Source organism: Olea europaea, chromosome 22 (assembly GCF_002742605.1).
Source record: "Olea europaea var. sylvestris chromosome 22, O_europaea_v1, whole genome shotgun sequence".
Lineage (NCBI taxonomy): Eukaryota > Viridiplantae > Streptophyta > Magnoliopsida > Lamiales > Oleaceae > Olea > Olea europaea.
Genome location: NC_036258.1, coordinates 8648485 through 8666569, shown reverse-complemented (window position 1 = coordinate 8666569; position 18085 = coordinate 8648485). Strand labels below are relative to the sequence as shown.

The 18085-nt window shown below is 36.5% G+C and overlaps 3 protein-coding genes and 1 pseudogene across 3 annotated transcripts; 2 read left to right on the top strand and 2 right to left on the bottom strand.

Moving 5' to 3' along the window:
* Nucleotides 1–1234: 1234 nt before the first annotated feature.
* Nucleotides 1235–2687, bottom strand: LOC111371617 (photosystem II reaction center PSB28 protein, chloroplastic-like). Its single transcript, XM_022993683.1, has 2 exons — nucleotides 2530–2687; nucleotides 1235–1922 (listed from the first exon to the last, which is right to left on the bottom strand). Exon 2 carries the CDS (start codon nucleotides 1816–1818, stop codon nucleotides 1453–1455), a length of 366 nt encoding a protein of 121 aa, XP_022849451.1. The 5' UTR covers nucleotides 1819–1922; nucleotides 2530–2687; the 3' UTR covers nucleotides 1235–1452.
* Nucleotides 2688–5960: 3273 nt separating this feature from the next.
* LOC111371614 (L10-interacting MYB domain-containing protein-like) lies at nucleotides 5961–7737 on the top strand. Its single transcript, XM_022993681.1, has 2 exons — nucleotides 5961–6491; nucleotides 7046–7737. The coding sequence occupies exons 1-2, from the start codon at nucleotides 6165–6167 to the stop codon at nucleotides 7655–7657; spliced, it is 939 nt and encodes a 312-aa protein (XP_022849449.1). The 5' UTR covers nucleotides 5961–6164; the 3' UTR covers nucleotides 7658–7737.
* An 894-nt stretch (nucleotides 7738–8631) lies between these two features.
* Nucleotides 8632–11817, top strand: LOC111371126. Its single transcript, XM_022993034.1, has 2 exons — nucleotides 8632–9889; nucleotides 11714–11817. Exons 1-2 carry the CDS (start codon nucleotides 8632–8634, stop codon nucleotides 11815–11817), a joined length of 1362 nt encoding a protein of 453 aa, XP_022848802.1.
* Nucleotides 11818–14361: 2544 nt separating this feature from the next.
* Nucleotides 14362–17769, bottom strand: LOC111371613 (annotated as a pseudogene).
* Between the last annotated feature and the right edge of the window lie 316 nt (nucleotides 17770–18085).

Sequence of the window (18085 nt, the reverse complement as noted above, 5' to 3'; positions counted from 1 at the left end):
TTCTGATGAAGAATGAAAAAATCAACTGACTTGTAGTCCATTTAAGCTAATAAATTCAGCTGTTTAAGCAAGGTTGGGATTGTCCATTTTCAAGAGACGAACTTAGAAGAATAAAGATACGAGGGATTCTTCTTCAGCAATTCCAATATTCACAACTTATTCTAGAAAATAGGCTGAAATTATTTTTGGATGGTTTTTGAGCCTCTATTTCAAATTAAGTGATGTTTTTCTTTAAATGATTGCTTTCTAGCATGCTCATTTGTCGGGGGGACATCAACAAGGTTGATTGAGTGATTATTAAGTCATGCCAAAGGAACATTTGCTTTCCTTGTAGCTGGGGAAAAGTAATTGCAGCTCATTCTATAAAGTAAGGAATTACCCTCCCAATAGGGGAAAAGAAAGACCAGTCATGAAAAACTTCTCCCCATTGAAATCACATGAGAAAAGCTCATAGATTTCGTTTATCAAAATCCATCGACCACCCAATGCCGCCACTAATAAGCCGTGGATCCTTCGAAAATATCAAATTAGGAGGGACGAATATTGGGGGGACTATGGTCGCTCGGCGTGGGGGCTGCTCCGGTGAATCTCCGCAAGGTTGTTGCAGCATAAACATTTATATAAACAACGATACGATGGGTATTAACAACTCGATCTTGATCGGTAGTGATGTAAAGATGGGAGATCCCGGAGTGAGTTTGTCTCTGAAAGATGTGAAAATGGATCGCGGCTTTCAACTACTAAGCAAAAAGAAGGAAAGCGATTTTGTTAGTTACCTTTGTTTGATGACGTTATTTGCCTTCATTGTGCTTACCATCTTATTTTTACTTACTTGACTGACAATTTGAGTTTTTCATCTATTTTCCTTTCTCCCTAATTATCTTCTTTTGTTTAGATTGTGAGCTTGATTTTCTGATTGAATTTGTTTCTTTCAAAAATAATTTCGTACATGTATTAACCTCGAAATGAGTTTTCTAAGAGGGACCTCCAAGTCTCAATACTATTCAATTTGTAAATTTGTTATGTTGCTAACGAGATACAATGAGAATTCAATGGCAAGATCCAAAACCTTCTAGTCGGGAAGATCCGAGTGGTATGAGTTCGACAACTACACTTATGTTTGAACCCTTATTCCATTTACTCAGTTGAGTGACGGATACGAGTCAATGCTAGAGTCAGAGTAGAAGGTCATAAGCGTCTATATCGTAACTATTTTGAGGGAATGAAAACGATGTTCAGTGACATGTCCATCAAGCAATTGATAGAACATCATCACTCGAGGTTGAAAATGCCAGATTCTTCATATACTGGGATAATATACCAGAATTTACCTCGACTCACAATTTCTCAAGTTCACACTTGTACTTCACCTAATTACACCAACACGAATTGCATCAGAAAAATTGAAACCGTTGACCCAAAAATGTAGAACTAAAAAGATGTGAAATTGCCTCATTTCTTGACGAACGATAAGCCATTCTGGTTCGCATATCGTTCCATGAATCTCATGAACCGATCCCAGTCTCGTGGAGTTCGCATCACGTATTTGGCCTCTATTCCTGCAGGTTTCCCGTTCACGAACTTTGCATTAACATCAACTGACTGAAGAACTCCTTCCTCATCAATCATATAGAATCCAGTAATGTCACCTACTTCACTTGACGAGTCAAAAACCGAGGGTTGGTCGAACCTGAATATCGCCATACCATTCGTCCCGTCCCTTGATTTCGTAAGCCTCACATCTGGGATCGTCTGTTCATCAGTTCCTTGAATGAACTGAATTGCGGGTTTTATCATCATTATGCTCAGTCTAGGCATTCTTCGAGTTCGAGTTTTTCTTGGCAAACTCGAACGCAATAAGCATAAAGATTGGCCATTGAACGATGAGCGAAAGCTAGGGTGAACTCCTCCAAATGCCAAGCCTATACAGTATGAATCACAATCTTTACTTTCGAGAGCAATAATAATTAGAAAACAAGTAAACCGTACGCATACTTCGAGGTTACGCCCACTTGTCATGGCAGGTTTTTACACTATATTAGAGAAAGAGAATACAAGCTTTTCTTCAAATCGTTCTCGCTTTAGAGAATCATTTATATGGTAAGAATCTTAACATCAACACCATTATTTGGAAAAATTGTTAGCAGCTGTAGTATGATTAAGGAAAGAATTTGTTCTTCCGACATAAGAAATTCTTCCTAATCTTTTCAAACAAGTACGTATAGTACTTTTTGTGTTTCCGAGCTAAAGTTCTAAGTTCTATACAATCCAAAACTAGCACTAATTTTTGACTTTCTAAATTTCCCATTATTATGGTAGTGAAATATTTAATTATCATAAACTTCTCAAAAAGGATTTGGGGGGATAAAAAATGGTCCCAGAACATTGTAACATCGATTACTATTTTTCAGCAAATTTCAGACAAGCATGTCATTTTCATTCAATCACATGATATTAAAACAAGAAAATTACAAAGAGACAATGCATTTATATAACAAAGAAAAGGGATAAATGAGTAGAAGGGGCAACCTGGATGAGAGTACGGTTGGGGGGAATAGTGAGAGATTGGTGAAGAGATTGCAAAAGACTAGCGATGCCATTGTTTTTTCTAGAGAGAGAAAAGGAAATGTTTTAGTGAGAGAAACATAAGTATTATAGGGAGATGATGATGATGTGGTATGAAGCGTGAGAGGGTGGTGTGTAATGAGGACAGCCATTCACTTACAAAACATTATTAGCCCTTTCATAGGATTGGCTTGTGACACATCTGTGAACAAGTAAATGGAAGTAAATTAGGTTTGTACTTTTAACTTTTTAATTACTTTGATTTTGGCTTCTTAATCTTTACAGAGAGATTCTAAGCTTCGATTTAAATATGTTAATTTCGATCCTCATGGGACAAAAATAATCATGTGAACGTTAAAATTAATGGTGAAATCATGTTAAGTTTAGGTCCTCGTTTTAATTTTTAATAGCTTTGCCCTCTCACTTTGGGTGTTTACGGGGTGTATTTAATTGAGATTTTTAATGATTTTTTAGGATTTAAAAAGTTTAGGGGTATCCAATTGAGATTTTTTGAAACTCTCTAAAAGTTACGGTGTATTCAATTGAGATTTTTATAAACTTTTAAAAAATCTATAAAAGTTGCGATGTATTCAATTAAATTTTTTTAGAAGTCTCTATATGTTTTGGAGTATTCAAATTTTGATGATTTCTAGAAATTTTTATAAAAGTATCTAGAATACTAACTTTTAAGCAGAAAGTACTCATATAAAATCTTAAAATTTATCTCTTGTTAATCACGAAATTTTGGGAGACTTTCACGAAAAAAATATTTTTTTCAATCTTTCTTTCCTTTAACCTTCCAAGGACATGTATGATTAAAATTTATTTTCTTCAATTGATTATATTTTATTTATCTTTCTTTCTTTATTTTATTATTTATCTCTATTTTCTATATAAAAAAATTAAATTTAATTCTTGTAGCTTTCTTTTCTTTTTTCATTCATTTTTTTTGTGAAAAATATCTATTTTTCTATTAAATTATAAAATTTTATATGAAAAGATTATAATTAAATTTAAATATATTGAATTTTATTTATTTTCAAAACTATACTTTGGAGTACTAACTTCTAATCAGAAAGTACTCATATTGTGTGTAATTTTAATTATTATTTATTTAATTAAGGTCTTAATTTTTTATTTTTTCAATTTTTTTTATTATATGGAAAGAAGAAAATGAAGGAAAAGGAAAATTGTGAGAACTAACACCTATGTGAGAATTTCACATCAAATTCACGCGAATTTTATTTTAAATGAAAATTTTCAAAAGTTTTTTAACTTCCACAAAAGTCTATAAAAATTTTAAAATGAAAATCTATAGAAGTCTACAAAAGACTTCTACTAATTTTATACAAATCTATAAAAGATCTATGAAATTCACAAAAGTCATTACTTAAAAAAAGTTCATTAAAGTCTTCAAAAGTCCCAATTGAATACATAGTTTTCATGATGTGGGGACCTAGATTCAAATATTTAAATAGGTTGAGAACTTGAAACTTCACTTTTCAACGTTCGAGGGCCAAAACAATACTAATTCAAAGGTCAGGGAGGAAGGATTACTTTTTCCTGAATCAAACATAAAACTTATTGGGCTGGACACATGGCGAGTTGGTAAATGTTAGGCCTAATTATTAGTGGGTTATAGTTTTTCGGCCGACAGAGGAATTTCGGCCATTGGATAATCACTTGAGAAAATTACATGTTAAACAGGCGGTTCGATTATTAACTGGGGTCCAATTGAGTGGGCCGATTTATTTGTAGACATGGGCTCAAGTTTTACTAATGGGCCCAAAAGGAAAATGTAGCCCCATTTTTCCAGATGGAATCCCCAGCCTTTGCTCACTGTAACGATGGGATCCTCAACCTTCTACTATGGCAATTAAGGTCCCAAGTATGTAAAAACTGTACGCTCTTCATCCTAACTAACGAAAATCGTCAATTCTTTGAGAGCCAAGCACTACTAATTTAATGTTTACTCAGTTCATTTATACATATTTATATTTATAATTTAATCTGTTTATAAATTATTGTCGATATGCCATCTCAAACCTTTTGTCAACATAAGCTCTCTATTCATAATTGGTGTTTGGTAACTTACTAGAGATTCAATTTTTAAACTAATCCATTTATTTAACTAAACCACCTTTTTGCAATCCTCAAAAGTCCAAAATTAATCAAAATCAAAATTTTGCTACATCCACTTTTGTGGGCCCACAAGAAAAACCTGGTCCCACAACATGTGCCACATGTCCAACTCCAATCATCACCACGATGATTCTCCCTTCATCAATATTCTTTTATATTTACTCATGCAATGCCTTAGCTTGCCCTTATATGTGCCATGTGAAGCCCCGTAATTCTCCACCCCAACCCCACCCAATGAAGCTCCTACAAATCTTAGCATACATTTAACAAATCCTCTCTCTCTCTCTCTCTCTCTCTCTCTCTCTCTCTCTCATAATAGGAGGGAGGAGAGAGATAGAGATGATATTATAAGGAAGGTGATATTTCGCATGGGCTCAATCCACTTTACTTGCACTGTTGCGCATACTACATAGCGACTCTGTACTATGGTTTTATATTAGACTCTCCCCACATGTTTGCATGTGAATTTGGACTATTTATCGTGTTGAAATTTTTGGCCAAGTATGTCTTGAGATTATGAATGATTGCGTTTTATATTCTTTCTCCATCTTATGCTCTCTTTTTTTTTATGTCTGTTCAATTCAACGTATCAAATATGTCTTTCATAAGATTGACTCTCGATTATGTTTAATGTATAAAAAAATGAAGATAAAACTTTGGTATAGCCCATCTTAATATGGAAAGATTCCCTCTTTTTAAATTTTTATTTAGCTTTTAGGGGGTGGGTGAGGTGGGGTATAGGGCCAACCTTAACAATGGAGTAACCTTAACTCATATGAATCTCTGTCATTCTTGGAAGTTGGAAGCTACCTTTCACTTGAAGAAATCCAATTCTTTGAGCACTGAATTTCTAACTATGGCCCTGTCTGGCTGTGATTTTAAGCTGAATTTGGACCGTTGCTGATCAAAAATTGCACCGTTGGACAATTTTTTAATGGAAATATTCTGACATCTTTGCAGTACAACAACAGGCCATTTACTCTCATTTTTCCAATATTACCCCCGTCATTACACACTCTCAACTGCCAAGATTCTCTCCCCCTTTCCTTGCACCGGCACCTCACATTTCGCATATTTCTCTCCCTACAAATACCCGACGATGAACTTCCAGATCTAGTCGTAAATATTTTTTTCCTTCAATTAGCGCTATGGCAGCACAAAGAAGGAATTTTTTCCCCGTCAAATCCTATTGTCTGCGAGTTTTTTTCCCCGTCAAATACGGACTCGTGTTAGGCGGTAGACGACGACGAACTTGCTTGCCGGAATACAGCTTGTGAGCTCACAACATGGACCCATATGTCCCCTCAGTAAGTGTTTTCAGTTCCAAATTTTTTGTTGCACCTACAGAACACACAATTTTGAACTGAACCCAACTTATTTAACGAACTCGTCTTCGCCGTTTCTTGTCGCAGACGGATGGAAACGTAAATTCGTCCACCTCCAACCCTTTTCCCAGCATGACCCAACCAGTACCACCAACGTGCAAGCACGCCCAATGGAATCCACATGAGAACCGGATTTTCATTGCCGCGTGCGAGACGGTGATAGCCGACGGTCACCGTAACGGAAAGTGCTTCACAAAACACGGATGGGACCAACTCATCCGTTTGTTCAATTCGAACTCCGGTCACTGTTGGATGAAGCAGCAGCTGAAGAATCATTGGGATGGTCTTCGAACGAAACACAAACGTCTGATGGAGCTTATTCACGGTACTGGAGTGGAGTACATCTCCAAAACGGGATATATTGCTGCTTCCGACGACTGGTGGGAGAGAAAGATGAAGGTAGACTGCTTAATATGGTCATTTTTTGCATTTTACAAATTGAATTGCTTTCAAACTGGGAAACTCGTTCAATGTCCTGCTATTGATTTTCTATTCACTATGGACCCTCCCCAGTCAGCATCTTCATAGTTCTCAGGATCCTGATATTCATTCTTTTTGCATAGACTTGCCAAGGGATTTTCTTAAATTTTTAGGTTCAATGATTGGAATTTAATCATGAAAATAGTGCGAAAAAAGTAAAACTGTTAGACGGTGGGAGAGAAAGATGAAGGTAGACTGCTTAATATGGTCATTTTTTGCATTTTATGGTCATTTTTTGCATTTTACAAATTGAATTGCTTTCAAACTGGGAAACTCGTTCAATGTCCTGCTATTGATTTTCTATTCAGGGGCTCTGTTTCTTCCAACACTCAAGGTGAGTTACTGACTATTACTTTCGATATGCACAACACAGTTTATTTTTCAAATTTTGACTACACAAGTTTCTATGCTATGTTGAAACCATTGCTGTTTTGAAGCATTCTGATGTTCAACTTCTTCTGCATGTGTAACAGGAAAATAAGGACTACAAAGAATTCAAAGGCAAAGACTGCAGGGAGGTGTACAGCCTCAAGGTGCTATTCGAGGATGCATATGACAACGATAAGTATGCAGTCACACCCTCAACAATGTGCAGGACAAGCTTCTCCATGTTCGAAGATAGTGGACTCGAGGACCTACGCGACAGTCAACCGCTTGACGAGGAAGGCACCGGGTCAAGTGATGAGAGCGAGAAAACAGAATTGGCTGGATCCAGTGCGGACATGTCGAGGCCGCAAAGTGGGGATAAACGTAGGTTTGGCGGCAATAGCAAAAAAGGTAAGAGAGCAAAAATGTCCGTCTCGGATGTATCGGACGCTGTTAACCGTGCTTCCACTGCCAGTGAAAAGGTAACAGCTACAATCAACAATTTGCTGGGTCCTAATGTTCCAGACGCGCAGACGCTCATGAACGAGATGTTGTCGACTGGCCGACTGCACAAGAAAACTGATATGTACTTCTGGACGTTGAGCTTCTTGTCACCGAGGCGTAATAGGGAGATACTTGCAATGCAGGAAGACGCGAACGACAAACTAGACTGGGTCGAGTGGAGCTGGCTGGAGCACAGAAAGGCTCATCCGAAGTGAAATCTGCGGTACAGAAAATTTTCCCCTTACAGCAGTTTTATGTAGACATTTTTAATTGTGTGTTGTTTTTTCATTTTCATTTCGGCATGTCTATGACAGAATTGGCTGGATCCAGTGCGGACATGTCGAGGCCGCAAAGTGGGGATAAACGTAGGTTTGGCGGCAATAGCAAAAAAGGTAAGAGAGTAAAAATGTCCGTCTCGGATGTATCGGACGCTGTTAACCGTGCTTCCACTGCCAGTGAAAAGGTAGCAGCTACAATCAACAATTTGCTGGGTCCTAATGTTCCAGACGCGCAGACGCTCATGAACGAGATGTTGTCGACTGGCCGACTGCACAAGAAAACTGATATGTACTTCTGGACGTTGAGCTTCTTGTCACCGAGGCGTAATAGGGAGATACTTGCAATGCAGGAAGACGCGAACGACAAACTAGACTGGGTCGAGTGGAGCTGGCTGGAGCACAGAAAGGCTCATCCGAAGTGAAATCTGCGGTACAGAAAATTTTCCCCTTACAGCAGTTTTATGTAGACATTTTTAATTGTGTGTTGTTTTTTCATTTTCATTTCGGCATGTCTATGTGAACAAAAATGGGACTTTACTACTAAGTGATCTCACGAATCCACAACTGCAATGAAATATTTCATGTCACTTTCAAAAGATTATGTACCTGTTGCCATTGCATGCCAATTACTATACGTGCCTGAACATTAACTCATTCCAAGGGTCCTATTCAAACAATGACCCACATTTAGTACACTGACCATCAATTGAGTCAAAAATCTTTTTTTTTTCATGAGCTTTTCTTTCTACCAATGTCCATTTTAATTTGTACTAATGACAGTAATCTGTGGAGCAATGTCTATTAAAGAGAAAGTGCAACCAATCCCTTCCATTCTCACAAAAACTTGAACTTCCAAGGAACGTAGCTTGGGTTTTTTTTTTCAGTGCTTCTTTTGCAATTACTAAGTGAAAATGGTGAATTTCAATTTCAACTGTGTGCTTCTGCCATCCTCTGAATGTGAAGATGAGATCGGAGAGGAGGAACTTCTGCAAGAGCTCGAAGAGGACATCATCGAGTGGTTTCGCTACTGCAGAATGTCCTCTATAGATGTGGCAACTTACTATCGCGAACAGAGACGTCGAATTAGAAGATTTCCCTTCGCGAGGAACGGACACATGTTTATGCTAGACGCCATGCAATGTAATTCCGAACAGTGTTATGCAGAATTCAGGATGTATCCTGCCATGCTGCGTACGTTCACTCATATACTCCGTGACGAATATGGACTACGTAGTAGCCAGCAAGTTGATGTGTATGAACAAGTTAGAATGTTTTTATGCATATTAGCCCATGGAAAGGGCTACAGACAGGTTCGAACTTTGTTCAATCATTCTTTGCAAACTATTGGGCACTATTTCAAAATTGTGCTTGATGCCGCATGCGAATTTGCTATACGCCTCATCAGACCTAATCCAAACTATAATCACGGTGCAGAGCATCACGTACCAAATTTGAACCAGCATCCGCTATTCGAGAATTGCATAGGTGCAATTGACGGAACGCACGTGCAAGCTATCTTGCCGCGGGACGAACGAGTAAATTTCATCGGACGCAAGGGCATTCCAACACAAAATGTTCTGGCAGCATGTGATTTTAATTTATGTTTCACATTTGTGCATGCAGGGTGGACGGGAACAACGCATGATTCACGCATGTTGGCTCGGTCTATACATAGTCCTGAAATTGATTTTCCCCATCCTGCCCCGGGAAAATTTTATCTTGTCGACTCAGGATTCGCCCATAAACCTGGGTACATGGCTCCATACAAGGGTTCTGACATACTGTATCATTTTCAGCAGTTCTACGACGCTGAGACGGGTCGTAGACGAAACTTTCGCAACGCACGTGAGAGATTTAATTTCAGGCATTCGTCGTGCAGAAACATTATCGAGCGTGCCTTTGGTGTGTGGAAAGTTCGGTGGAAAATACTCGATCGTATGCCCAGTTATAATTTCAAAATGCAAACTGCTGTTGTCCTAGCCACGATGGGTATGCACAACTTCCTTCGACGGGCAGGAGTTGTCGACGAAGCATTCACAAGGGTGGAGACAGATCCGAACGCTGCAGAGGTAGAACTTCCAGATGAACAGGAGCAAGCCGCTGCTGAATTGAATGCTCCAGAAACGCAACGAAATGAATGGGATCGTTTCCGCGACTTTTTGGCTCAAAGTCAGTGAACGTGTATTCATATGTGGTTCAAAAGTAGTTTTGAAAAATAAAATGGTTAAAAAAGTAGTTTGGGAAAAGGTGAAAAATAAATTTATGGTGAATTTTACTCGAATTATGGTGATTTTTGATATTTAACTTGCTCGAAATATAGTGAATTTTGCATCCATTGTTTGAATTGGCAAGCTACAAAATTATTTATTAGACAATGCATTTTGGAACCATGTTCAAGCATGGCAAGTTACAATAATACAAGGACATTAAAATTAAACAAATTGATAAACAAACATGTTAAATCGTACACAAATTTTGACAATTTTTTGTGCAATATCTTAAGGATACGATTTATATCGTGTAAAAAAAATTGTGCAATACCCTTAATAAAAAAGGAAAAAATTGATCTCATACTTAAAAAAAAAATAATAATAATAAATAAAAAAAACGAAAAAAAAAATAAAGACAAGAACTTGTGTCTCCGTGACAAATATTGTCACGGAGACGTGTTTTGCCCTTTATTTAATTTTTTTTTTTGGTTTTCATGTTATTTTTTTCAAAGTATCATATTTTCTTTATTTTTTTTCTTCTTGGTCGTCTGAATTCATGCCTCCCTTTCATATCAATTTTGTTTTTCATCGATATACATAATTTTCATAATTCTAACGTCGTAAATACAAGTTTTTCAAATCAATGGAAAAAAATATATAACTCCTTTTTTTCTTCTTCGTCGTCCGAATTCATGCCTCCCTTTATTACTGTTACTTTTTCCTCTTGATCAATTAATTTTTTAAATAATCTAATAAAAATTTTGATGTCATTTAGAAAATTTCCTAATAAATTTAAATTTTTTTTTATCTAGAAACATCATTAAAAAAATTAAGAATTTCGATAACAAGCTAATTTTAAAAATTTATCGACGATTGTACGATAGTCAAATATATAGATCTTTTATATTCTCTCGAAGTTCATTTCGAGATCTATATTATAGACATATCGAATGATCTAAAAAAATTTTCCTCCTTATTTATATATTTTTTAAGTATGAGATCAATTTTTTCCTGTTTTTCTTAAGGGTATTGCACAATTTTTTTTACACGATTTAAATCGTAAAGATATTGCACAAAAATTAGTAAATGGGGAGGGGAAGAGAGCGGCTCTGTTGTGCATTATTGATTTGTTTCAATTTTTGTCATGTTTTTTTTGCTTTTGGTCAAATTATGGTCTTTTTTTTTTTTTTTTTTTGCTTTTAGTCAAATTATGTGGGCCCATGCACCACATTGTTGTGGTTGGGAATTGAGTGGATGTCATAATGACTACAAAATTCTCAGTCAATTTACATGACAAAATGAGGAAAGATAAATAATGAACTCCAGGACAAAATGGTCACTTTGGCAAATTTTTACAAGGCCATGCACGTTGTTGCCTGACAGTGGGCCATTGTGATGTAATTGGAAAATCAATTCTTTTGGAGTAATAATCTCTACCAGACGGGCCCTATATATTCTTCCGTGCTTTTGTACAGTTTACAAATGAACTTTCTAACCAGAACTAGGGCATATTTTAACTTTTATCAAGTAGTGACTTAGGTCTATTCCTTTTCAGTTCATTATGCTTTAAGGAAAACCAAAGATTACATTTTTAATGACATCTAAAATTGTGGATTTCTATTGACTTTTGACGAGACATAGACAAAGGGATGAGGAGAGACATTTGAATCGATAATGTACATGTATATTATGCACTAAATGATTACATTATTTTGACATATTTGATAAGTTAGATTGAGTTAGATGTGACCTGATCATGTTCTATTATTCATGAGTAACGTAGTTAGAGGCAACAAACAACAAAGAAGCAAGAATTTGTCTACTAATTGTAAGGATGACAATGAAGTGGACGAGGCTATCTCACATTCCCCCATCCAAGAATTGTAGGAGAGGTTGGGGCGTGATAGAGCGGAAATTAATATATCTTCATTTATCGTTCCTTTAATTATTCATTTATATTTTAGATACGATTGAAATTTAAAAACATAATAATGAACATTTTTGGATAGTTTCGAGAAATTTAGGGTGGGAACCATGCTCCTATCCCGTCCCGATTACCTAATTGAGGGAGAAATTCGTGGCGGAGTGACGTGGGATGGGATGAGATACGATATTTTCCCATATCTTATATACTGAATTAAGTTGACTACTATAACAGAACAAGTTATGACATGATAAAATTGTTATAAGAACGCATTCTCCCCAAAATAAAATAAAAAAATTCATGTCGGAGTCAATGTCAATCCTCTAAGGTTTTTAATTTAAAGCTAATCCTTTCGGTTACACACTCCAACTCTTGTAAAGAATGGTAGGAAAATGAGTTTTTGAGAGAGGAAAAATGGATTTGAAAACCAACTTGTCGTTGTTCTTCTTCTTTTATGGTTGTTGGAATAATTAATAATTCCATATGTGGGCTTCACATTTGATTACAAAATTTTACGGGTTAGATATATGACTTATAATGATAATTGTGTTTGAGCCAAATTTATTAAGTGATCAATTGGGCTTTTTACACCTTACGGGTTGTACTTAATTTGATGTGGTAATTTAAAGTATGTGGGCCAGAAATAAACCATAATTAGAATTCTAGTCATAATGGGACGACTCAAATTATTTCATATATATAAAGGCTAGGTCCCCTCTCCTCTCCATATGTTTTATTGGCTTGCCCCGTTGATAGCTAATATTTTGTGAGGAGCAAGGAGAGGAAGATTTTGACTGCTATTACTACTACTATTCATATCAATAATGGCTTCCGCAAGTATGAATTCTTTTTATTAATTTAATTTTGGTGATCTTGATTCTTGGCATGATTATAAATAAATATCAACATTTATATGTCAGCTTAAAGATTAGAAATTGCCTGACGGGGTGATGAAGAACAGTTCTGTTCACTGCAATTGGACTGGAATTGAATGCAATACCAATGGTGCATTGGAGAAGCTTGATCTTTCCTACATGAACCTTAGTGGGACTTTGTCCAACGACATCCAGAAGTTACAAAGCCTGAGTTTTTTAAACATGTGCTGCAACAGATTTTCTTCGCCATTGCCGAAATCTTGGTCAAATCGTAATTCAATCAAGATCATTGATGTGAGCCAGAACAATTTCATTGACAGGTTCCCTGTTGGTCTTGGACTGGCAGCTACATTGACAGCGTTGAATGCCTCAGGGAACAACTTTTCGGGTTATCTTCCTGAGGATCTTGGAAATGCTACTTTGCTCAAGAGCTTGGATTTGCAAGGGAATTTCTTTAAGGGCTCGATTCCAAAGTCGTACAAGAATCTTGGGAAGTTGAAGTATCTAGGCCTTTCGGGTAACAATCTCACTGGCCAAATACCGGGAGAGAGAGGTGTTCATCGCTCAAGACAATGGTTCTTGGTGAAGCTACCTTGGACCAAATTTCTTCATAAGTTATTCTAACCATACAAAGTACTTTCCAAAAATTATCTAAATAGGCTCTAAGACAGTTTCTTAGCCTCAGAATTTTTTTGACTTTTCAAAAATTCTGTCAAATTGGCACTTAGTAATCATCAACATGAGTACAACTAATCATCATTTATCTTGACAATTGCTTGGTAAAAGGTTGACGAGAGGAGTAACATGTATAGCTACGGAGTAGTGCTAATGAAACTCCTCACTAGGAGAAGGCAATTGGACCCTAAATTCGGAGAATCTATTGGTATTGTAGGATGAATGTGCAGAAAATGCATAATAAATCTTTAGAAGCTTAGATCCAACTATAGGAAACACTAAGAGGGTATTTGGTGGGAGATTAAAATTAGATTTCTTCGTAGATTGTGATAAAAGTCTTTAAAATGTGTGGTTGAAAACTTGTGGGACTCATGTAAAATATGATTAATATTAATTATTTAACTTTAGATTAAAATCAGATTTTAATCCAAATCAAACGGTTCTAAACATGTTCAAGAAGAGATGTTATTAGTCCTACGAACAGCCATACTTTGTACAGCCAAGCTCCCCAAGGATAGACCTTCCATGCGGGATGTTTTAACAATGCTCGAAGAGGCTAAACCTCGGAGAAAAAAGTAGCAGCAACAATGGAGGAAATTCTACTAACAAAAATTGGCCAGTATTTATCACATCACCTGTAAACGGCCTTCTGTAAGAACAAATTCTGCATTCCTTCCAGGCCATCATTATTTTTGAGTTTTTGATGGCTTAAGCCACTTAAACAACCCCCTGGTTGTCCAGGGGGGTATGTGGGGGTTGTCACACATGAATGGTCCTTTTGTACCTAGTTTTTGTTTAATAGGTTCAGAAATCTTTTGCCTCCTTGGGGAGAGGCTTTCTCTTGCAAATAACACTGTAATTCTTCTCATATATGCAAAATTATTGAGCTAAGGTGTATATCAAGGAATAGAAGTTTAACAAATAATATAACGTAACGGCGCCATCCCGACAGGCTCGTGTACAAAAACCATGCACATATATTCTTTTCATTAACAAAGATAAGATCAACAGTTTGTGGGTGCAGAGAAATCAGAACAAAACCAGCAGAAACTCCCATAGTTACAATGACTTCCAGTGCAGACTGTGTATCCATATGACACGAAAAACTAGCACTTGTGTTTTGTATACCAAAAGACTTCCCCAGAGAGTGGCGTGTATATGATGTGTGGAAAGTGTATAGCACGAAAAAGAAGTGACCAAAATCATACAAGCAAAGACGACCAAAACCGATGGTTGCCTCAACAAAATTCTTCAACCACACAGTATCTCCATTTATCTTTCTGTTCTTCGTTCTGCTTGACAAGATTTGGAACATAATTTACATTGGTGCCATCGACCGTATCCGGTTCCTTTCGTTAGATCTTGGGGCTGCAATCAAGAAGAGACATATAAGAGGCATGAAGAAATTGTTGAATAACCTCAGTTATAAGCTTACGCTGTTAGTCACATGTTTAGGGTGGCTTAAAGTGAACTTATAAACATGAGAGAGCATAAGCTAGTGTACACTTACCAAATCCATTAGCCTCAGCTGTCCTCATGATTCTAAGCCTCTTCACCGAGATAAGAAACATCCTGATAATTTCACAGTAGCCATGGTATTGTCAATATAAACACGATGACATTCATTAGAAACTATAAACAAGATACAGAGAAAACGTTAAATTTAATGATATCAATATTAAATTATTCCTTCTATTTTAATGTTTTTCACAAGGACATAAACTGGCCATAGAGATGCAGAATATCAGTCAGAAATTATTTATCATGTGAAGTCAAAGGGACATACTCCCAAGGAACATCTCCAACGAGCATCCAGTCTCCTTCTTTGTCTTCATAGGTGAGCACAAACTCAGACGAACCATTCAGTAATCTTGAACGTCTTGTCTTTAGAACTTGCTCCTCTGCATTTGAGCCTAATGTTCAACAAAGCATCAGAATCGGTTAAGGAACAATGTAGTTCACAGTAAGCATGGATACTTTAAGCACCCGAAAAAATAATGATTATGAGTTTCGCATTAGTTAAGGAAGACTAAACCTTTAATCCACACATCAGCTTTGAAGAGTTCAATATTTTTTCTTTTCTTTGGGGTATTCCAAATTTAAATAAACAAATGTCAGGGAGGGCTGATGCAGGACCTGAGGGTGGGTAGCATGGGAACAATAGCAGGTTTCACAAACACATTGTTTCGCAAAGCTCTTCACAAATTGAAAGGATGTAAAAGTGAAACTATAATGTTATGCATTAAGTTCTAGTCCCAATTATGAAAGTAACTATAAGCAATACGAAAATCAGAAACACGAAAAGTGAGCACAGATTTACGGTGATTCTCCACAATATTAGCTCTATATTAAATGGAAAATTAGGAACTTACGTCTTGCACCAACTACTGCACTTAGTTTAAACATGTCATCCAATGTTTGAGATAAAGTCTCGTAGCAGCTATGGGCACTCAGATCTACTTTTCTTCCAATTGGGATCCTGTCCATGTTCACCTTCACGAACAAGGAAGTTTTGAGAAGCCCTTTTTCCTTAGCAACATTTCTGTTCAAGTTGCTGCCACAATTTGTCTTGTCCACAATAGTAGTCTTGTTTTTACATTTATCAATGGCCGGGGTAATTTCTTCAGTCTTTGGTGATTTTGCATGGTTTACCAAGCTTTGTATTCTGTAATTTCTTAAAGGAGGCCATCCAACAACCTGGCTGCTTTTATAAAATTGGCCGAGCAAATAAAAACAATATTGACATGATTAGCAATGAATGTGACATTTATATAATTAGATTCAGTTACTAAATTATGCATTCGTTAGTTTCCAAAGCTGTTGCCCCATCAGTAATCCGGAAATCTCAGGGGCTGTTACGAGATAAGGAAAGTGAATACAATTAAATAGAAAGAGGTAAACCACTTTACCAGAACAATCCTAGGTGTCATGGTGTTTTGATGGAAAAGATGCCCGTGTTTTAAACAATCCAATAATAGAGTGCTGTGTAGCATTTTGTCAACAATTGTGACAGTTATTCTGGCACAGTAGCATGGTTCAAATAGAATAAAGGTTTAACAAATCTAATACTCAGCGTCAATTAAAGAGCTCTTGTAAAGATTGATGAACTGGGGGATAGCTAATATTAAAGAGATCTCTTAAGTTCTTGAATTTATTTCAATTAATAGCTACACAACAAATTCTTAGCACTTTAAGATGAAATCAACCTTCCTTGATTTGAATTTGCTTTTGGCGTGCCTTAGTTTACTGATATGGAGATATAAATGTACAGAAAACAAACTAAGCTTGTTTACATGAATTCTGTTTCACAGATTCGGATTTACAAAGTTTTATATCAATTATCAACCTACTATTACCCTCCTCGTTTATCTTGGCTCTCGACCTTTTATGAAAAATATAAGCAAGTTTCTTTTTTTCAGGTATCAGATTCCTCAAGAATCAATAGCATGTACAATAGAACAGCAAATTTAGAGGGGATAACATAAAATCCAAATAAAAAATAGGAATTCCAAAAACTCCATAAATCAGATAACACATATTCCATTAGCCAAAATTGTGAATCCAAAAACCTCAATATTCACAAAATCAGATAAAAAATTTAATGTTATTACCTTGCGCCAGACCGGCCAGGTGGCGAAGAAGGTTCAGCAGTTCTTTTGACCCCGCAGGAAGGATTATTATTAGTTTTTGTCATAGAAGAAGATGAAGATGAAGAAGATGAACATTCTTTAGGAGAAACCACAGAGCGAAAATCTTTAGCCGTCAAGATTCTAGCATATTGACCCCAATGACCCGCCATCGTAGCCTCCACTGCCGCCGGCGAAGGCTTAGTCTTAGAATTTGCACCGCCACCACCAAGACTCAGGCCAAGGCCTAACTCCAACTCAGACTCCTCTGGATATGAACAAGATTCCTCAGACGACATAGCCATGTTATTTTCTTCCCTTGATACGGTTGACCTAACACCAGAAATTTCACCGACTGCCGCCACCGCCAAGAAGTTTATTTTCCATTAAAAACTTCGCCGAAATATTTGAAAGTAAGAAACTTTTTGGGTTTAGAGAAGAGAGAAGAGTGTTTTTGTTGGGTGGAAGGCAGTGATGGGAATAGGTGGGTCCAAGATGTCGGCTTTGTGCGCCACACTCCATTGCAGACTTCTCCTACTTCGAAACAATCAACCATGTCTGACCTAACAAGGAACTCCAATTTATCGCCCTGATATTTTGCTTTTCAATTTATCGTCTGGATATTTTTCATCTTTTTGCCAGTTAAAATAAAATTGCACCTTTCTACGGTTTATATTGACTGAAAAATAGAAAATTCCCTTTTTTCTTGTCTACTTCATCGAAATTTGTCTAAAAGAAGTAAAAGATAGAAACTGATAGAACTTTTTTGTACCTATGAAAAAAATGTTGTTTGCTAATGAAAGACAAAACAAAAATATCTATTTTATAGAGCTTTAGATGAAAATTTGAAAAAAAAAATAGAACATACCTATAAATATGTAAAAATGAAAATTATTTGTGAATACATAGATTATGCCCCCATTTCGCCTCCATTTTTTGGAAATGAAAATGTGTTATTTATTCGATCTGAAGCAGGTCAGGGAGAGGAGACTGATGAAACAGAGTCAACTTACCTCGATGGAATAGTATTTTTTTTGAAAAATGATTGGTTGAAA

What these genes read in the sequence shown, in the direction of transcription:
- LOC111371617 (XM_022993683.1), bottom strand. Translation starts at nt 1,818, where the DNA reads ATGCCTAGACTGAGCATAATGATGATAAAACCCGCAATTCAGTTCATT.
- LOC111371126 (XM_022993034.1), top strand. Translation starts at nt 8,632, where the DNA reads ATGGTGAATTTCAATTTCAACTGTGTGCTTCTGCCATCCTCTGAATGT. An exon ending in CCGCGACTTTTTGGCTCAAA is followed by an intron (nt 9,890 to 11,713) that starts GTCAGTGAACGT and finishes TGAGTAACGTAG; the next exon opens with TTAGAGGCAACAAACAACAA.
- LOC111371614 (XM_022993681.1), top strand. Translation starts at nt 6,165, where the DNA reads ATGACCCAACCAGTACCACCAACGTGCAAGCACGCCCAATGGAATCCA. An exon ending in GGTGGGAGAGAAAGATGAAG is followed by an intron (nt 6,492 to 7,045) that starts GTAGACTGCTTA and finishes CATGTGTAACAG; the next exon opens with GAAAATAAGGACTACAAAGA.